The sequence below is a fragment of the Clytia hemisphaerica genome, unplaced genomic scaffold, assembly GCF_902728285.1.
Source record: "Clytia hemisphaerica strain Z4C2 unplaced genomic scaffold, Clytia hemisphaerica genome assembly, whole genome shotgun sequence".
NCBI classification, from domain to species: domain Eukaryota; kingdom Metazoa; phylum Cnidaria; class Hydrozoa; order Leptothecata; family Clytiidae; genus Clytia; species Clytia hemisphaerica.
Genome location: NW_027104185.1, coordinates 29,833 through 52,231, shown reverse-complemented (window position 1 = coordinate 52,231; position 22,399 = coordinate 29,833). Strand labels below are relative to the sequence as shown.

Below are 22,399 nucleotides of genomic sequence, written 5' to 3'. Positions count from 1 at the left end.
TAGATATAGTGAATTGATTGGTATGGTAGACCAGATGTTCCCACCAATGACTCCTGGACGAAGTATTGATTCCACGGAGTCCGAGTTCACCTCCTTTAGTTATTGGAGAGCTCCATTATACCTCTGGATGGTGTGGACGAACTTGAGAGTCTACCGTGAAGTTCCCAAGATATGATAAAGGAGCTTTCATTTGAAGTGATTAAAACTTGACAAAATCAAATAATTACCAATGAATGAAGGAGATGAGGTTTGAGATTGTGATATTTTCACAGATTAATTTTTATGAATTGGAGAATCAATGGAGAAAAAAAATCCATAAAAATCCCATGAAGATATGAAATGAACTTTTGACGTCTTTACGAATGGAGTGGCGACTCTAACATGAAAGAGAATCTTCACTCCCTTTCATAATGGCTAAAAGAAACACTTTTCGTCATCGATCCTCCGATATGCCACTGAATCCAAGAAATGAGGTATACGATTTAAAGGTGATTTATCATTCAACCAACAATAACCTTCTCAAGTAAGGCATGAAAGAATCTTCGTGTGATAAAGTGGTGTGATTGCGAATTGACAAGTGGAAGGGTTATCTTTAAATCGAATAAACCTTTTCTAGAAACGGATTTGCCGTGTTTTAATGTGCCATGTTAGACTTGAAAAATCGAGAATAGCCCGTTGTGTCGAAACGTTGATATTGTATAAGATTAATCCCTGTGAGACCGACTTGGTCAGGCCTCTTGCAAGTGATATCAAGGAGAAGAAGAAATCCTACATCAGTGGAATTCTAATTTAATGAGAATTCAACAAAGACTTTCTCGGTGGAATCTCGAACGGAATGCGACTTTCATGTTGAACTTGACAATCGCAAATTTCCCGAGAATCAAAACGCAGATGTTATATATGAGGTTATCATTGAATTAATCCATCAGATGAAGACCATGTTCAGACGTTACGGTTTCGTTCCGAAACGAAACCAAACGAAACGGTTCCGAAAAAAGTCTGAACGTCAAAATTCGAAACGTCAAAAAAGAAGACGTTACAAAGGCAAAACAGATCGAAACGATTTCGCTACCACCGTTTTCTTCCTCCAAAACGTTCCGAAACCAATATGAACACATTCAATCCGTAACGAAAATCATACCGGAGCGGAACGGAACAGTAACGTGTGAACATGGTCTAAGAATCTTTAACCATCTTAAGGGAACTTGGAGGTCGTGAGGTATCGAAGAGCTGAGATTTGGTCTTTTATGAATCGGTTACTCAGCCATTAAATACCCAAGATATGACAAGAGCATTCATTTGACATCACCCACGCACGATTCGAAGAGTTGGGATTTTGAGATTTCAGACATTTGACCTTTATATATTAGAGTTAAAGAACTGGAAAGCCTTCCCCAAAATATGAAAGCAATTTAACCATGAATCAAAGAGCAGTTATTTTAAAATGAGACTGAGAATATCCAGATATATGATTGATTTGAATTCGAAATTTGACCATAAATTTGCCAGTATTACATTCTTAAGAGACTGGATTTCCAGAAATTTGAAATATACCTTTCTACTTTCTCTTTCGACCATAAATTACAGATTTACCGTTGGATTTCTGTTGAGTTTGATTAATATGTGATGCGATCGAGTTATGAACTCGTCATAAATTTTTAAAGCTAGGTCAATAGCATACCGTCGTGAATCTAAAAATAGACATTGATTTTTATGTTTGACTGAAATTCAATCCCATCACCCTTTGCGTTTATTACGCTTGCACGCAAATTACACTGAATTACAAAGAAAAAGTAATAACTTTCACGACTTTTGAATTAAGACGAAAAGGATTGTGGGATTGAATTTCGGTCAAATGAGAGAAGTAATAAGCATGACGTTTGCACGACGAAGCGCTATTAGAAAGAAACTGCTAAAAGCCAAAGTTTTTTAAATGGTTTCATTGAGCATTTTTGAGATAGAAATTGCATATAACTCACTCTAGCTCCTTGGATATTGAAAATAAGTTATGAAAACGGGGTATAGGAAACTTTCTACACCTAATGCCGTTGAGAAAATGCAGATACATCCGTGACTTTAGAGACTGGGTAAAAGATATATCATCTTGAAGGTCAACCAGTATTTTGGAGCCCTAGAATCAGCATTGATAAAACCGAAAGTTCTAAATATGAGAAACAGCGAAAAATCTTGGAATTTCATTCCTATCACCTTGAGTTAATAGTTTATAACAAAAATTTAACATTAGGCGAATGATAAAAAATGTTTTGTTTCCGGAATGCGGGTGAAGGAAAAAAGTTATCATGCAGCCGGCCGGAAAATAATTTTTTTTTGCTATTTTTGATAATTTATGGCTAATTGAAATAGAGTTTAAGAATAACTTTTATGTATAAATACAGCATAAATTATGCCCTAAATTACAACAAGTACGGACTACTAACGAACGAAAGTTTGCGGCCGGGTCAGAAAAAAAAATTTTTTCACCCGGCCGGTTTCCGGAAACAAGAAATTTTTTTTGTTTCGCCTTATATACAATTTTTTTCGCTGAATCAGCAAAAACAGCAAATTCTCTCATTTTTTGCAAAATATAGGAGAAAAATATCTTTAAAGCTTAATATTTTCAGTTTCAGTTAAGCTTTTTTTCTAAAATTTTCACAGCTTATTCCATAAATGAATGGAACTATTTTCAAAAAAGATTTGTTTTCAAAAACTTGATTAAGAGGTTGTTAAATCAAAATGGTTATTTTGAAAATTTCTAAATTTTCAGTTTGGACTTTGCATATCGAAAATCTTGAAATATTTCATAAAAATCATAAATTTTTAAATCCATCGGGTCGTAAATTTAAGGGGAAACACAAATATGTTCATAGTTTTTCCCCTATTACCACTGGGCTTAATAATTTGATTTTAACTACACCTCCGTTTTTGGGGGCCCCCAAACCTGCATTTTTGACAACCAGGGGTAGACTGTAAAAATTTTAGCAAAAAACTTATGCCCAAACCCTCTAAATCACATTTCTAAACTATGGTCAAATTTTGTATTCATATCTTAAAGATATCTCGAGAAATCGCTAAAATTGCAAACCTCCGTTTTGGGGGCCATTAGAAAAAAGCTACCTATCTTTAAGCGATTGAAAAATATTGTTAAAATTGAAAATTTTGAAAAAGAACTTCTGGGAAACAAAGTAGAGATGTTGAAGTTTTTCATGCAGCAAAAATCTTTGTAAAACCTTTTTTCCTCTAGATTTGAGAGAAATTTTAAATTTGATCGGCGTTTTGGGGGCCACATACTGTATTATTTCGTTCATTATTTGATAAAAATGAGATTAAGATAATTATATTAACCTTTTGTTAAGTTTTGAATTTTATATTATATAAATAATCATTTATTTTATTTTAATAGCATAGAAAATTCTATTTCAAAATTTGATAGGATAGTTTTTTTGATAATTATGCTACCAATATATATAATCAACATACACGTTTTTTTATAAGAACAAACTATATAAGAACATAAGGCATCAATGACAATAATATTAAGAACAAGCTAAGAATATGTTACGGCTTTGCGGACTCTAAAACACAAGAATTCTTAGAAAATGAACAAAAGAACGTGTTCAGAACATTTTTAGGGTTAAAACTAAAAAAAGTCAAGAACATTCAAAGGCTTCAAAAGTTTGGATGTTCATATAAAAAAACGTGCAATGCACCTGACCTGTAAACTGTTAGAGAAAAATAGAGAAAAAATATTTTAAAGCTCAAAAACTTGAGGTAGCATGGTGGTACCATTATTAACTTCAAAAGGCTTTAACTTTATTGGTAATGTTGTTCACTGGTTATATGTAGGTTCTCGAAAGTAACTCCCTGAAGGTTATATCCATTCCTTTGCAAATTTTTCCATTTTCCAGGGGGGGGGGTATCCACTCATTTCCAATAAATGCTTCTTGACTTGAAAAAGGTTTGTCCATCCCCCCTTGTATAGAAATTCAATGGAATAGCCCAATGGACGTTCGATGGTTGATAGATGAATGATTTGGGTTATTCAGACACACATCCCCTTCCCACAGACCCACTGGGACCCCTTCCCACAGACCCACTGGGACCCCTTCCCACTGGAAAAATTGACCAAAATATTGTCCCCAGAGTACAAATTATAAATTTTGTCCCCTTTTTTGTCACCTGGCTAGGAAACAATGGAACTCAAATCCCTAGCCATAAAAAAACATAGGAATATCAATCCCCATCGAATTTTCCCCGTTATTTTGACCCCCACTGGCTGATAAAATCCCACCGGGTCTGTGAGAAGGGGGTGTCATTATTGCTCAGACGGAACGTGTGTCTTTCATAATTAAACGAATAATTATATTTCATACTATGATAATCAGAATGAATAAGATTTAATTTTATACTACGATACAAATAATTTGCTATTACGAGTTATAATTAGTTATTTTAAAATTTTAAGGCGTTATTACTTGATAAAAAAACGAAAGTACAGGCTTATTAAAAATACTGCACCCCTAAATTTCTTGACTAAATTTTTCTTTGAAAAGTTTTTTAAAATCTTATTTTCCTTATTAACTTTATCGGCCCTTAAGAATGTTATAAGTTTGTACGCCTAAAGTAATTACTGGAGGATCTAGTAGGTTTACCCTCCTTGTAAAGTAGACTTCAACCGCCTGTTGTTTAGAAGGGTCAGGATTGAAGGACATCTTCCATTGATGAGCCCGCTCATTTATCTTCTGCAAGTCACTGTTCAGTTCTTGAGAAATGCGAATCTGATCAAGAATCAGGGAAAATAAAGAAGAGTCATCAGCAAATATTTTGGAATTTTCAAGGAAATTATATCTTCGGGAAGATCGTTGATATATACCATTACCAGGAAAAAGAGGGGTCCCAGAATGGAACCCAGAGGAAGGACACCTGTGCTGAAATCGGGGTCCATTCGGAGGATTGACCATCAAGAACTACCCTCTGTGACCTTCCATATAGAAAATTTTGGATTAAAAGAAGGAAAGAGCCAGCAACCCCATTTGACTTAAGCTTGAAAAGAAGGCCTTCGTGCCAAACTCGGTCAAAGGCTTTGGAAATGTCTAAAACCTCGGGTGTCTAAGGGTGGTTTTGCATCATCAAATTTTTTGAGGATTCCTTGGGTTATGGATAACAGATAACAGCTAAGATACACAAGAGTCTACTTTACGAAAACCTGACTGGAAATTTTTGAAGAGTTGATTTTCTTCGAAATAGCTGTAGACGGAGTCAAAGATGCATTTTTCATAAATTTTACCAAGAATAGGCAAAAGAGACACTGGTCTATAATTTTTAACTACGCCCTTACCCCCTTTATTTTTGTATACTGGGACAACGTTTGCTTTTCTTCCATTTATCAGGAAAAATACAAGACTCGAGAGAAAAATGAAAGATCTTCATAAGGGGCTTAACCAAGCATTCATCAAAAATTTTTGTTTATCTGGGATGGATAAGTCATCCCAACCATCGTGAGCTTTGTTTATATTGAGCGCACGGATCAAAGGCAAATATTTTAGATTCATCTAGAGGAATATTGTCTAATCTATGGTTAGTTTTAAAGTTTTTTTATGTGGTAGCACACTATCAGTGTTTATCAGCAAAATATTATTTTGGCGGGAACTAATTATGGCGAATTAGGCGAATTTAGACAAGATTCGCCAAAATTAGTTCCCGCCAAATTAATATTTTGCTGATAAACACTGATACTGTGCTACCACAAAAAAAACTTTAAAACTAACCATAGATTAGACAATATTCCTCTAGATGAATCTAAAATATTAGCCTTTGATCCGTGCGCTCGATATAAACAAAGCTCACGATGGTTGGGATGACTTATCCATCCCAGATGAACAAAACTTTGTGATGAATCCTTGGTTAAGCCTCCCTTAAGTTCCCTTAAGGTATCATAAGACTGGCGTGCCAGCCCATGATTTTCCTTTCTCATATCCAAGTTAGGCTAAAAATTCAAGCCTAATGCCATAATTCTTGATATGCGTAAGTCAAGATGACGTCATATTTTTTCACGGAAGCACTCGAAAAAAGCCGGATTTTGACCTCCATGTTTCTATTTTTAGTAACAGAGAGGGGTCAAATCCCGGATTTTTTCGGCTGTTTCCGCTAGAAAAATGACGCATATCAAGAATATAATTGATAATCGGCCAACATAAACCTAAATTATGGAGGCCTAGATGCACAAGAAAATCGCAGGTTTATGCTAAATTTAAAACCTAGGTTTACGTAAATCTCGTAAATCTGGGTTTACGCCCCATAAACCTAGGTTTGTACTTGGGTTTGTGCTTTGACTACGTGAGTTGTTTTCAATAATAGCATATATAGTCCTCCAACATATTGTTTAAATTGCAGACCAACTCATAGTCATAAAAATGAAGAAGAGACTGGATGTACAATCAGTGACAAAATACTTGGCACAAAAGGGAAATTCACCGGGGTGTTTTGAAACCACAATCGATTTGTAAGTGCTCTAAAGTAGGTTCGAAGGGTAGAGTTTTAACTCTGAGTTTTAAGATCCAAAAGTTCAAAAATGGTCCAGTAGGGCATGACATATAGCCTAGAAACCAATAAATCCCTCCCAGATCGAAATAATCGATGAAATCAAGTTGAAGGCCTGAAATTGACATTCTCGGTCGAACTTCAATTTTCGTAAAATTACAAATTAGCCAAAAGTGCCAATATATAATGGAAAAATCAAAAAATCAAATTTCAGTCTCACTATCAGAGGTTTGGTTTTCAAAGAATATATCAACCTCTGAAGACCAATAAGGAGAAATTTTATCGCGTGCATGCGTCAATCTAATCACTAGACTGGCACGCCAGTCGGGCTGGAACGGTAAAACGCAGGAAAAGTGAGCGTAGGAGTTAGGTAAGCGTAGGAAGAAATTTTGTCGGCGGCAAGGGCTGAAAAGCTTAATCAGCAGCCTCTCACCAACTTTTGCTCGTTGTCCTACGCAGCTCCTATTCTAGCAAACGCCCGCCGCCTTTATGTTCCCGCCCTCTGGCATGATTAATTAACAGACTAGTTTGCTAGTCTATCTAATCACTGTAGAAAGAATCAAAGATGAAGAGTAAATATTACCATATTAATATCTAGCAAACTGTACTCAGGTGAGTTAAGCAAAGTCCAAAACCTATTTCCCGATTTTTCCACCGCTTCCCATTGTTCCTTAACTCTCTCTTATATAGCTCAAAAGAAGCGTATTAATGAGAGGATTTCGGAAAGTGCCGGGCCGAAAATTTAAATTAAGCCAATCTCAAGATATCGACCAAAAACTCATTTCGACGTTATGAAATACATCGAAAAAACACGTCATAAGTAAGATTCAAATGACGTCATTATTGAAAAAAGCGATAACTTCAAGTTTATTAATGCAATCAACACCAAAATTTGACTGGAGACGCAGATTGACGATTCTAAAATATTTGTTGAGAAATTTTTAAAATTTTTAGATGACGTCATTTACTGTCGGTAAAAACTAAAATACGTCAAGTAATGATGACGTCATCAAAAAGTTTCAAATTTTTTTCATGCATTAATTCAAAATTAACAATCAACGTCTCCAGTCGAAATTTCTAGTTAATTCTAGTAATAGAATCGAAGTTATCGCTGTTTTAAAAAACGACGTCATTTAACTTGTCTTTTTGACGTGTTTTTTGGACGTATTTCCTAACGTCGAAATCAGTACCGATTATTATTGCACATGCTTTTGAAACTTGCTGCTGCTTGTATAAATTTTAATCATGTTTTCTGGTCCTTTGTAGAGTGTTTAAAGAGGTTTAATATTTGTTTACTACTAAGTATAATTTTATGTTTGTGTAGTTAGTGAATGCACCAATAAATTGATCATGCTCAATAAGTAGGAGTTAATTTTCCTCAACAAACGACAACATTATTAACCCTCTCTTCTCTTCTTCTCCAAAACTACAAACAGCACAGGTATGATCTTGTTTTCCTTTTTTCACCAGATAGTTATGTGTTAATAGTGAAACCAGTTGTGACAAACAGTCAGTTTTAGCAAGTACCGTGAAGTCGGTTAACTTGCATCAGTGGAGGCTAACTTGCATAGCCATCAAATGACTGACCAATCAAAGCAGCAAAATTTCAAAACAAAATGAACTATGCAGCTCCGCTTGCAGCTCTAGCCTACCATTTTTGTTTTGATTTAACTTTGTATTTTAATGACCAAACGGGTCATTCATTTGAAGGCTATGTTAGCCTCCACTGATGCAAGTTACCCGATCTCACGGTATTTCTTAGAAATCATGTCAATTGAAATTCAGCAATTATTTTTGTATAATCGAAACGACCCTGCCTAGACACTGCCGTACATTGTCATTGTACGGTGATTTACGGTGGGTAAGGTGGGGTGTACAGTACAGCAGATTTCAAATTAACCTATTTTCACCGCCGTACAAAGGACATTTAGATCCAGCCCCACCGTACACCACCGCACAATGTACAGCGGTCCCTCGTTAATGATGACAGTTTTTTATCCGATGAAGTTTGATTGGTGTTCAATGAGTTTGGTTAGTAAAAGTTCCAGCTTTTCCTCCCCAATGGGATGATAGATATTGGCTCGCTCTTTAAGCTTTAGTGTGGGCGTCTGCTAATAAGCCGTCGGAATGTAAAAAGAATGGGCAACAAGGTAATAAATCAAACTAATCAAGCTTCAATCCAACTTCACCGATCTTGATACACCTCTTGCTAATTAGGATTTTCATTTTGAATCATGGTACCGTTGTTTGTATAAGATTCCCATCTCCGCACTAAGATTCTTGTTACTTTTCTGGAATCTTCCCCCTATATATTTTTCACAGGATGAACGGCAAGAAATTGGGGAGGGTTTGTTTAATGGCATGCAGTTTAAAGCAGTTATAAAGGAGTCAAAGTTTAATCTCAAGGAGTATTATTTCTTTAAAACTTAAAGTTGGCTAGTTATTACCCTGTAATTTTCTAGGCCAGAAGCTGGAGTTCAACTACTCAACTGCTTTTTGCCTTTAATGGGCTCTTCCAGAAAATGTCTGTACATGGGGGTGGAGGATATAGTGTCTGGAGGGGGGGGGTAGTGAAAAATCTACAAAATTTGCCCTGTCCTGGGGGGGGGGGGTAAACTTGCTCTCGATGGGATCAACTGATGCTTGTCCGGGGGGGGGTTAGACCTGCTGTCCGGGGGATCAAAGGTCACAATGTTCAGAGGGGGGGATTTCCAAAAAATGTTATATCCTCTACCCCCTCCCCATATTCAATTTTTTTCTGGAAAAGTCCAATGATCTTGATGGTGGTGGGCCATCATTCATATCAGAAAGCGAAGATAGTATACAACAGATTTTTCTGACTAGCCATTTTTCTCAATTTTAGATAAATTCTACTGTTTATAGAAAGAAGTAAATATAAACTTTGCGCAAGTGAAAGAAGTCTTAATCACAAGTTCCTTCAAAGCACAAAATGAGGGTTCTGGCATCAAAGAATGAAAAGTTCATTTTTTCTTCTTCATTTTCAAAAAAATTTAAAATTATTTTTCTCAAGTATATTGCAGTTCTCTGAATTATTCTGAATTGAAAGATTTGTTTACGCTTTATAGAATGGAATTCTTTAGTCGCATTTTTTAAGGAATCTTTTTTTTAATGGATTGAGATTTTTCATTAAAAAAACATAATATCTATGACCTGTGTGTACAATACATTGTGTATATTTTGTGTAACGCTTCATTCAAAATGCATAATGCTGCAGGAGTCACGTTTCACGCGTCTTCGTCGTTGATGTTCAAGTGTTATGCGAAATTTTCGACTTTAAGTCGTCTTGTTAAAATGTTACTTCAATGAAATCGAAATAAATAGACAGACTTTATGTTATGATTCTTTATCACTGACTCTTTTTGAAAAACATTGATGACATTTTTGGGTTGTGTTTTTAACGACGGGAATAGAAATATCAACTTTGAACTTCTCATTCAAGATCTTGGATGGTCGTCATGGTTACTTTTCTCTAACTTTTCTCTGCGTTTTGATTGCGCGCTGAATGATTCTCTATTGGTGGTCGGCATAGGTCAATATATGATTTTGGCCTGTGCTTTTCACGGTAGTCCCCCACTAAGGGTCGGAAAAATAGGAAAGTTTCAACTTTTTACCGCCTAAAAGATCGAAATTTGGTCAAAATTGTCCCAATGCGATAAGGGTCGTAAAATTCCCCAAATGTTCCTTTGTTTTCTCCATTTTAGTCCCGGGTAAGGGTCCAAAGTTCGAAAGTCGGGCGGCACCCCCCCCGTCAGCTCGCAACCCTAGTACCCCCCCCCCTGGGTTTTAAAGCATAAACCTAGGTTTACGAGGCGTAAAGAAACGCAAACCTAGGCGATATTTTTGTGCATTTGGGCTTCCGTTCCATCGGAATAGCAAAGAAAACCGGGTAAGAAGTTTCACGGAATACCTGGGAATACTGAAAAAAAAATCTCGTAAGGCGGCAAAAATATAGATCAATATGTGGAGCAATTTGTTTACACCGTCATCCACTCCATCACCCAACGTCAATCCATGAAGGTAAAAAGAAAAATAATCTATTTTTCTTTTTACCTTCATGGTCAATCGAAACAAAAAATTTTCACTTGCGGTCAGGACCAAACATAACTGCCGATCAATCAGAAACCCAATCAAACCGACGACGGAGTTCCCAAACCGACACCCGGTCCAAACATAATAAACATAATTTTTTGGTCTGAGGTCGAAAGCATCCACCGAAGGGGGACTTCAAAACATCTGTTCTGAAGGCACGTTCCAGCTGGATATGGCGGTCTGTTCTTAACGAACTAAAGAAAACAGTCTGCTGGAAAAAAGTGGTCTGTTCTATTGAAGATTGGGACCAGCTGGAAAAATATGGTCTGTTCTACTGAAGATTGGGAGCAGCTGGAAAAATATGATCTGTTCTACTGAAGATTGGGACCAGCTGGAAAAATATGATCTGTTCTAATGAAAAAATAGTTTGATATCCAAAAAAATAAGGTGTCTATAAGAATTTCCTATCTGTTCTGAGGAAATTTCAAAAAAGTCAAAAAGTCTTTGAGATCTGAATGTGGTTGCCTGGAGTGGTAGCTGAAAATTCTCCATCTGTTCTACAAAACATCTGGAAATTGACGATCTGTTCGAATTGTTAGCTGGAAATTAAGTTTCTGTTCTTAAAAGTCCTTCAACGTCGAGCTGGAATTTAGCGATCTGTTCTTATAAGATTTTGTCAACCCTGGCAGATAAGAACAGTTAACTCGCGTAAAATCAATCGCCTGGTAATTTCGTACCTGTTCCGAAAGTTTTTTTACCTCCTAGCTGGAAAAATATAATGTTCTGAAGTAAAAATTTCTGCCCTGGAAAACGAGGAACTGTTCTTAATTTCGTGAAAATCCTTCCAGCTGGCAAATCAGAACAGATATTTGAAAATTTTAGGTCGGTGGCTGCTTCTGTGAGGTGCAGTAGATAGTACCATAGTACTTTGCAGTAAATGGAACAATGATGCTTTCTCGGTCGAGGATAAAATATTTGTTTGTTAGGTCCATTAGGTATATAGACATTTTCCTCATTATTTTTGGTTTGGTTGGATTAACTAGTGTCATCTCTTCATATGCTAATTCTGTTGAAAAGGTGAGTGCTCTTGATCTGAACTGAAATCTACTGTATTCGTGGCCTTTAAAATTGGACCTGTACAGTGTAGTGAAGAGTAAATTTTAAAAAAATTGAGTAAATTTAGGTGAAAAATTGACCCCTTATGCTTATGATGGGGCATTTTCTTATCTTGGAAATTTTTGTCCATTTAACAGTTAGTCACACTAGGAAATCTAGCTTTCAGAAAAAACAACATCAGTCATCTACAGGATACATTTCAACAACAAGGATGAGAGTTACCTAAATCAAGTTCGCAAGACAATAATAATTAAAACTAAAAGTTGTAAACAAAATAAAACGTGCAGCAGCCAAAATCAACCAACTAAAATTTGTCATTCAATTCCCGAGACAGCGCTTCGATTTTTAAGGCCTTGTTTATACGCTAAAGTAAAACAATTACGCACATGTAAATGGGTCATTGTTTGAGGTCCGGCAAAATTTCCGGGAGATAGCCTATCCGGCAGTGCGCGGATCTAGGTGGGTTCCGCCTCCCCCGTAGATCTTTTTCTTGGGAAGTTGATCTTCAAATTAGTTTTCAAGGTTGGCTTGGCTCAAATTTTTTCATCTATGGCACAAATTTTAGGCAATTTCTCAAAGTTTTTGAAAATGTTAATTTCATTAAAAAGCGCCGGGTTATTTTTTCATGAATCCCTTTAGAAGTTTTGCGGCGCATTGTTTTGCTTGAGAGTCAAGTAAACGATATAGCGCTTTCGCAGCATTAATCTTTGATACGCATTTTGGCGGGACGCTAGTGTGGCTAACTGTTTAAAGGCAAAAAATTGTGTGATTTTTTCAAAATTTGCCCAAAAAGCTTTGCTATTCTCACTTTTCCTTTTTATACACCACCCTAAAAGTGCATTTTCTAGCACTTTCTCTCATTTTGACCCTTAAAGTTAAAGTGCAATACATGCTTTTTTTTTATAAGAATACACTTTATATAAGAATGTCCATGATGAAAAGGGAGGTCGTCGGTAGTCCGACACTTTCTAGTCCGACAGTAAAAATGTCCGACATTGGATGTGACGAATGCGTCAGTGTTCCGACAGCAATTTTGTCCGACAACGAGTAAAAAAAAACATATTCATAAAACGAAATATAAATCGGCGAAGAGGGGGTTATCTTTTATAAGCAACCACGTGCTTATAAAAATCCAAAGTTCAGACTTTGAGGTTGGGCCCCTAAACCGGACTTTTCTTAAATTTTGGGAAGCTTTTTAGGATTAGGCTTTCAAGAGTCAAGAAATTGGATTTAGCTGTTTTACAACCCTTCTTCTTTGATTAAAGTTTGTGTTTTAAAACCCTTGTAATTCTGAACAAGCGAAAAGGGACCCTTAAAGGTGGTGCATTCTTTTTGTTATAAATTATCTTTACGCAAATTTGATTGGTCCTTTGTTTCTAATTATGTGAAAATGCCGCCAAAATGAACATATTAATATTATCTCAGTGAAAAACCCTTATTCAACATTCGACACTCTAAAATCTTTCGTTTTCGGACAAAAGTGACGTCGGAGAAAAGACTTCCTAATTGTAAATTTATTTTAAAGATTCGGACTATTTTACTGTCGGACTAGAAAGTGTCGGACTAGTGACATCCACCCGATGAAAATGGCCAAAAAATTAAGAATATGCTAAGAATATCACCATCATGGAATTTTGCTATTCAAGCAAAGAATGTCATTTTTAGAGCATTTTAAATTAAATATTGCCAATTACCCCAAGTAATAAGAATGCTGTAAGAATATTTTAGGATGATTTTCCCAAAAAAGTTAAGAATATCCATGATGAAATGGCACATTTTAAGACTGCCCTGGAAATCTGGATGATTGGCCATGTTCTGCAAACTGAATCCAATTTAATTTTGTTGAATGAATGAAATTGTTTTCACCCAAACAATGTTTGACTACGAAACCAAATGAAATGTGTACGAGGACATTTTATGTACTGTATCTGACTGTATGGTTATACTGGAAAATCCGCAATTCAGAAAAAGAATCAACAGTGTAGCTAGCTAGCTAAGATTCTGAGCTAAACAGAACAGAGTTTTTATAGACCTTTTCCTATTAGACTTAGGCAAACATGGTCTTTTGAATAACAAATTATCACAAATACATTACTCCCCCTCAGCCAGTACAAACAGGATAGATTATTTGGTCACTATGGCAACAGCCGTCTTATTGTAAAAAGCAAATCTATAGACCTTTTTCTGATCAGTATGTCATGTTGAATATTGTAATTTTTAAAAATCTCCAGCTTTAAAAAAATGACACACTACAGTAGTAATGCATAATTATTAAAAGTGCACTAATATTTTGCTTAACACAGTTAGTATCCAAATTGACATCATGATTAGCAAAAGGTCTATTAGATGACATCATTATTAAAATCAATGCTGTATATAGTTATTAAATCATAGTTGGCACCCCCACCCCCCCCCCCCTTGAAAAAGGGGGATTTGAGAATTTAATTTTTTTTGACATTAAAAGAAGAGAGGGCTTCTGAAAATTTCAATTAAAAGGGATGGTTTGGCAAAAAGAGAGGAGCTTGGAAAATTTGGAAAAGTTTTTCCCACTAATTTTTAAATTTCTCAAAATTTATATTGATTTTTTTCTGTTAAAAGGTAATTTCTCAATCATCAGATTCATTTTAAAAATAGCCTTTAGAATATACTTAGAGATTGTAAGAGTTTATTCGTAAAAGGTAAAAAAGACGGGGTTGGACATAAGCCTGGGAAAAAGAGGGGGCTGAATAAAAAGAGGGGGGCTGAGGAAGATTCATTTTTAAGAGGGGGTTTTAACTAAAAGACAGGGTTTTAAGGGGGTCTACCCCTCTGCTCACTATGTCAATACACTTTTTTTTTAAATGGTAAGAAAGGCAAGGTACACGTTTTTTTTATGAGAACAAACTATTTAAGAACATTAGGCCAAAAACTTAAGAACAAGTTAAGAACATTTTAAGGCTTAGGGGACTCTAAAACACCCATATTCTCAGGAAAATGGACCATAATACTCAGAAACTGGTCAAAATAAGAACATGTTAAGAACATTCTTAGGCTTAAAACTCAAAAATTTAAGAACGTCCGAAGGCTTCAAAAATTTTGGATGTTCTTATAAAAAAGTGTATTGTTGATAATCTCCTAACATTACATATTTAGTTACCAGTAACCAAAGCAAGTGTGGTAAATCAATGCCATAAGAGTGCTCGATTAGTTAAGAACCAGAGCCATATATCAATATTTTAAAAGTTATCTGCCACTAAATTTTTAGTTTTTTAATGGAAGATAACTTTTAAATATTGTTACCACAATCTCATGGCTAAAACCCCCCCCCCCTCCGCCTAAAATTTCCTGTATAAGTGGTGGGAGCTGCTTGTTTTTCCTGACAGACGGGGGAGCTCTATCTTGGGGGGGGGGACCTGCATTAGTTTAGTCCAGGAAAAAATGGCCAAAAACCCACCTTGAACGGAACTTTGTGAGCCATGGTTTTTTAGCTTCCTATACACCTCTAGTTTATATTTTTTGATGGTTTTCAGGCTGAATAGGTGATAAAAGGTTCGTACCAGGCTTTTAAGGGGGGGTCTCTATCAATTTTGTACAAAAGATTTGCTAGTGGGGTAGGGCACTTTAAAGGCTGATATCAGCCGAAATACTTGCATTATGATTATGAAACTTTGCACACATCAAGCAAATATGTTCAAAAAAATTATTTTAAAGTTTCAATAAAAACTGACCATCGATGTGTATTTTACAGACCAGAATATCGAAAGATTGCCCAAAAATCGCGTTTTTTCAGAAAATCAAACTCAAAAGTTTCTCTAAAAGTACTCTAATACCTTGTTTTAAAGCTATTTTACATTATTACAAGTTAGATAGGATCTAATGAAAGACATTAGAAAGATTGCATACTCAACATAATTTTCTTCAATGAAAAATATCAGAAATATTGAAAATGTCAATTTTACAGACCAGGGGAATTTCAGATTCTGGGTGGGAGTAAGACTGGTTAGACGTGGAATATTGAATGAAGTACGTTATCTGTTGCAATGAAACTTTGTAAACATCAAGTTAAAATGAATAAAAACATGATACTAAAATCTCAAAAAATAATTTGTGATAGCGTGTATTTTACAGACCAGAATATTGAAAAATTAACCAAAAAATGCCATAATTTTTCAAAAACACCAACGCCTAATTTCCTATGCAGTTCCACTCCATTTTTTCTGTTTTTATTTTGTTTCTATATTTCATCTTTTTACGGGATGTTTACAAAATGGTAGAACGATCGTGAAAATCGAACGTTTTGCTCATTTGCATAGTTCGAATGTTTGTGACATTCCATTTAATGAAAACATTTTCATTTTTAGAATAGAGTCCAAGTGATGTTAAGTTGAGAATGAATATGTTCAATATATTGAACAATATATTGAAATATCTAAAGTATTTTTTGCGTTAGACTGGAGATTTATGATTATATTTTTTTTCATTTCAGGCTAGTACAATTATGTTAATAATAAAATTAAAATGAATAGCTTGTTACGATGTGTAGTGCACTATGTGGGGGGCGTACGGGTTTGTCGGTGTGTCGGTATTGACCTTTTTTGCGTCGGTGTTTCGGTGTTTTAAGTAAAAAGTGTCGGTATTTCGGTGTTGGACATGCCTTGCGGTGACGGTAAAATTGATTTTTTGGGTCGGTATTTCGGTGATTCGAGAAATACTGGCGGTGAATCTGCATATTTCAAAGGATCTCATAAAGTTTTTGAATCGCAATTTTTGCATTTCAGCTATTGAATATCTTATCTATACAAGAATTGTAGCTATGACGAGTAGAATTGTAGCTATAATATAGCTATTTTTGGTAGCTGCCCTGTCTCATCCTCTTTTTAAAATTGTGTGCATAATGGTGTTTCTTAACCACTTCTTTACGGGAAATGTGCACTTTATGAAAAAAATCATAATAGTGGGTAACAGGTAAAGAAAGCCAAGTTTGCAGAATTTCTCGAGGTCTCGAATGCAGCACTGCAAATTTTTTTTCCGTGAACGGAAGGAAGTATCTTCGACGGTCAGAAGTATCATCTTTTGACGGTCGGAAGTATCATTTGTAATTTTTCCTATCCGTCATTCCGTGGTTCAGGGGGTATTGGGTCATTACCAATCAATTAGGTAGGGTCAGGGTTGCTAGTAACGGCTTGTCACTGTGCCGGGTGCATATTCGGCGCCTTGGGCCCCGCAGGGTTGCTAGTAACGGCTCGAATTTCAGTCAGGTTTAAAAAAGGGGTACTTTTACCCATATTATAATAACATTACCCCCGTCTTTTGCCAGTTCGGTATAATATGTTATGAATTGCGTTAGTTTGCTGTGCGGCGACGGCTAAACGGATAGAGCGCTGGCTTCCGAATTTGAAGGTCTTTCTTTGGTGGTGGTTCGAATCCCACTCGGTGCGAAAATTAGACAGGTCGAAATTGATGGACAAATGATTGACAGGTATGAAAACTCAGTCAGAAATGAGAAACTAAGTCCCAGAAAGTAGAAAAAAACAGATAAGGTGAAAGATAGGAAAGGGAAAATGGGCCGTCAAGATGATACTTCTGACCGTCGAAGATACTTCCGTCCGTTCACGAAAAAAAAATTTGCTGCAGCACTCATCAAAAATCAACAATCGTTAAATTCTTTCATTTTACGGAATAATCCATTAACCTATGATTTAGATGCGTTTTTTAGCATTTCTGGCACCTTAAATTTCAAATTTTGCCTCCTCGGGCCAAACCATGGTTGGCCCTCGAATCATATCTCATTTGCCTTTCAATATAAAATACTTCCTGTGGTCCTCCCCTTGCAGAGCTCTCTTTGCAGGCTTTCAATACCAGTTTAGTTTCAGCCTAAATCAAACGAACTATTTATCTGGATGGCGTAGTAAAATGACTAGTTTTGTGAAAAAGAGAGCGTTTTTAGCAAAATGAGATTTCCTGAAATATTTTTCTGTCGGCGCAAACCATGCTTGTGCCTTCTTTTACCCGCATGGCTTTGTTTCAATCGGTTTGCGACCCTGTCTGGTTAAAGCGTTTTAAAGACAATGTAATGAGAAACATGCTAAGGCTTCAGGGGTTTCGACCCGTGAATGATTAGAAAACCCATTTCTTGGGATCGGGAGGGGTTCCCCGTTATAATGTTATGCCGTGAATAAAAATGAGAGATTACCAAAAAGATCAAAACTTGTTGATGCTTGCTGTGGTTTTTGTGGTCTTATGCTGACTAACTTTCTCCTTTTTAGGAGCTCTTTTAAAGCCACTCTATACTAACCTGAGATCAGATTGTGGTTGTTTTCTGCACACCACGCTGAAGCTCTAAAGGGATGGGTGAAAACATACAATCTGACGAATATGCAATCTCGAAATCGTAAGGACCGCGTTCGTCTAAAAGGATTGGGGATGACAACAAAGTTGCGTGATTGTGTTTACGAATAGGGCGCCTTATCAGTTTTTGACTTTCTGGCGCACAACAAGATTCTTGTTGTAAAATTTTCCGCGGGAGGACTATTTTCCTCAGATGTATAATTTTCAAGTGCCTTCAGAGGTTTACCGTGCACGTAAGAAAATTATGAACAGCTGTTATCAGGTTACTCTATACATACACGAGGCTCTTTGCTTATTCTGCAAAAGCATAACATTATTCACGCTACTGCATTAAAAACACAGACACTTTATTTCAATTTTTATTCATCTCTTAAAAGTCAAAACATTGCAAACTTTCGGGTCGTTAAAATGTAATTTTAGAAAGAGGACATTCTATTGTTTAATTGAACAATGAAAGACGTTGCGCGCGTTCTTTTGTTTTGATGATTGGTTTAAAAAAGTGCTATATGTATAAAATGTCAGCATTTTTTAAAACAGCAATTCAGACCTCGCGAAAAAGCATAAATGTGGCTTTAAGCTGGTTTGACCTTTCTCACACCAAAGATTTTTGCCTGCGGCGCCAAAATTTCAAAGAACCCGTTTCTTGTTTCCGTGCCCCTTATTCCTGCCTCTTTTTAGCCATTGATCTTTATTAATGGAGAAAAAACTAAGACCACCGGCGCAAAAGCTTAAAGATTATCAGGTAATTTTTCTGAGAAAATTTTAGAAAACAAAAATGTTGTGTAGAACAAATCGCCTTACAAAATCGCCTTAGGTACAAAATTTCCATTTCAAGTATCAACAGCTCATGTATTTTATTTGAAGGGCTTTATTTTTGGTGCTAAATCGGTATAATATGTGGCGTTTTTAGACAGATTGAAAGTTGAAAGTTGAAAAATTTTCTGTCGGCGCAAACCATGGTTGCGCCTCCTTGTCCAGAAGATTTTTACATTTCAAATTACAAGGAAATAAATACCAGGTAATCATTACCACCATCTTCGTATAAATAAAAATTCCAAGTTTCTTAACTCAAAGATTCCGGGCGCTACTTTCAACCATTCACTGCTCTTACAGTTTATGTCACTTAATGATGGAGGGCGCAAATAAGGACAAAAAATACCAGGGGCGCCTATTTCATAGTTTGCACCATCCAGAAAATTAAGCCAGGTCGCTACTGAACAAGAGCTCGTTTGCGCAAACCATGGTTGCGCCTCCTCCTCCATTACTTTATACATTCAGATATCTCTTTTGTTCCCTCGTTTTTTGCAAGATCTTTTAAAAACTTTTTAAATGTTTTTCTTCAAAGTCAACTAAAGTAAGCACTAAAGTAAAAATAGCACTTTAAACCCTTCAAAGTGTTCCCTAAAAATTCTGGATTTGTTTATCCACTAGTCGTTGAAAAACTGAGCTTTAAAGATTTGAAACCCTTGAATCGGCGATCGTTTTCTCCAAGAAAAACTGAACTAGTGCACTAAACTACGCTCGTGATATTGAGCATTCGTACTAAGAATAAAAATCTTAAGCTTGCTCTAAAAGACGTCGGTGTCGGTGTTTTAGGAAAATTTTGTCGGTATTACGGTGATTTAAGAAAAATCTGTCGGTATTTCGGTGTTGGCAACCCTCGTACGCCCCCCACCACTATGGGCAACAGTCTACTTATTCAAAGATAAAGCCGTTATCTGAAACAAACAGAGAGAGATTGAAAGAGGCAAAGCAGAAGAGACTTTATGATTTTAGCGGTTTTTGAATTGTGGAAAATCATAAATTTTACGAAAATTACGAACTGACAGAAAGAATTTCAAAATAAATTTCATTCAGCCCTTCAATGCAGCTAATAATGAGTTTTTTTGAAAAATTATGGCATTTTTTGGTTAATTTTTCAATATTCTGGTCTGTAAAATACACGATATCACAAATTATTTTTTGAGATTTTAGTATCATGTTTTTATTCATTTTAACTTGATGTTTACAAAGTTTCATTGCAACAGATAACGTACTTCATTCAATATTCCACGTCTAACCAGTCTTACTCCCACCCAGAATCTGAAATTCCCCTGGTCTGTAAAATTGACATTTTCAATATTTCTGATATTTTTCATTGAAGAAAATTATGTTGAGTATGCAATCTTTCTAATGTCTTTCATTAGATCCTATCTAACTTGTAATAATGTAAAATAGCTTTAAAACAAAGGTATTAGAGTACTTTTAGAGAAACTTTTGAGTTTGATTTTCTGAAAAAACGCGATTTTTGGGCAATTTTTCGATATTCTGGTCTGTAAAATACACATCGATGGTCAGTTTTTATTGAAACTTTAAAATAATTTTTTTGAACATATTTGCTTGATGTGTGCAAAGTTTCATAACCATAATGCAAGTATTTCGGCTGATATCAGCCGTTAAAGTGCCCTACCCCACTAGCAAATCTTTTGTACAAAATTGATAGAGACCCCCCATTAAAAGCCTGGTACGAACCTTTTATCACCTATTCAGCCTGAAAACCATCAAAAAATATAAACTAGAGGTGTATAGGAAGCTAAAAAACCATGGCTCACAAAGTTCCATTCAAGGTGGGATTTTGGCCATTTTTTCCTGGACTAGTTTATGTAACTCTGGGGGCTAAATAACACATCCTAAATATTTTTCTTTACTGTTGGTTTTTTAATTTCTCTATACCTTTATGTTTTCATGCAAAGTGTGATCTGATTCGTAAAATGCAAAAATGAAGACATTCTATTGCATTCTCTAAAAGTGCACACACATGTAAATAGAGCTTTGTGAATGCCATAAAATTTTTCCCCTATACTGGGACCTAAAATTTTATCAGGCTGAGGGGACCTTGTTCTCAGGGGGACCTAAATTTGGCGGGGGGGACCTAGAACCCCAGTCGGAACCATGAATCTGGAGCATACATTGGGGAGCTCATGAATAATAAGAAGAAAAGTTTTAACCATCTAGATCATTCAAAATAGTCAAGGCTATGCACTGCCTAACCATTATCATCAATATTTCCTGATATCTGGCTTAAATATGATCAAGATTGCAACTGATTGCAATTCTAGGAATTTTGGCACACTTTAAAAGACACTTAAACTGATTACCTACTCTCTCTATGGATTTTATCGATATTTTTTTATATCTGGCATAGTTTTTTATTGTTCTGAGATGTTTGAGTTGATTAACTTATCTTTTTGTCATTTCAGAGCTTTCCAAAATATGTTCAGATTGGAATTTATTTGTCATTTAATCTTGGAGAGCTTTCTTTGGCTACCAATCTGTGAATGAATACACCTTCCAGGGGTACTGACAAGAGACCAAAATTTGATGGTATCTATCCAAATAGAAATCAAGTTAAAGGGTGCTGAAAATTAAAGAAAAGTTAGTATAATATGTGTCACTGACCCTTTTAGTGATTTACTATTTGTCCTGTTCAAAGACAAATTTCCCAAATATTTCTACTTATCTGTATTTTTAAAGAAAAATTTCCGTTTTTATTTAACAGAAACTATCAATTCCTGGAGGCCTAATTCCCATCCAGAATTACTCCAGACATTTGGCCGTTTGTTTAAAGAAAAAAATATGCTTGTTTCTTAAGAGAAAATTAATTTCCTGTATTTTTGAAGGAAATGGGTTTTTATTACGATATAAGAAAAAAAGTGTTTTTGATTTATTTTTATATCTAAACTAATCATTGTTCCTTTATTCTTCGTCATAGTGTGCAGAGGGGTCCAGCCATTTTTCAGGGAGGGGGGGGGCTAAGGAAAATAGCCCCCGGCTAAAAAGAGGGATAAAATCTTCCTCGCAGCATAGATTTTTAACATAATTTAAAATATCTTCAACCTATCAGCTCTGCCCCCAGTTCTATTACACAATACTCAGCCCCCCCTAGCAAGCTAGCCCCCAGTATTTTTTGAAAAATACAGCCAATCAAGCAGAAATGTTTTAGCCCCCCCCTAAGCTCAGGGTGGGGGGTGCATTCTATGATTCGTTTGAGCTTTGTTTTTATTCGTCAAAAAATCTCTACAACCAAAGTTAAAAAAACAACAAAAAAAGGATAAGGCTTGAGTTACACGGTATGATTTTATATTTCTGTGTTGATTTACTAATTATCGACCGCCGGAGGCGGTTTCTTTCATAGTGGTACGCTAATCTCGTTTTGTCTTGGCTCATTACTTTGTCTACCATTTACATTCGGGTTTTTTAACTAGATTACCCAGGTGTTTCTCTTTATTTTCCCTGAATGTCTTTTATTCGGAATTGAATAATCGAGACATGAAAAATGACTATATTGTAACCTGTTTTCAATGAATAATCTAAAATGTACTGGAGATGA

The 22,399-nt window shown here is 35.8% G+C and overlaps 2 protein-coding genes across 3 annotated transcripts in view; both read left to right on the top strand.

The window, feature by feature from the left end:
- Positions 1-3: 3 nt before the first annotated feature.
- LOC136814839 (phosphatidate phosphatase LPIN3-like) lies at positions 4-1,338 on the top strand (the record flags this gene model as incomplete). Its single annotated transcript, XM_067071267.1, is given in 1 exon segment — positions 4-1,338. A coding segment is annotated over 1 exon segment (172 nt), but the record flags the coding sequence as incomplete, so codon positions are not given.
- A 9,323-nt stretch (positions 1,339-10,661) lies between these two features.
- LOC136814838 (mucin-2-like) overlaps positions 10,662-22,399 on the top strand; it is a 29,003-nt gene continuing 17,265 nt past the window's right edge. The window contains exons 1-2 of one of the 2 annotated variants that reach the window (XM_067071265.1): positions 10,662-10,755; positions 11,491-11,664. In XM_067071265.1, the coding sequence (XP_066927366.1) occupies positions 11,533-11,664 (132 nt within the window). In that variant the 5' untranslated portion in view covers positions 10,662-10,755; positions 11,491-11,532. Of the gene's footprint in view, positions 10,756-11,490; positions 11,665-21,269; positions 21,445-22,399 lie in introns of those variants that run through there. The other variant, XM_067071266.1, reaches the window with a different exon arrangement.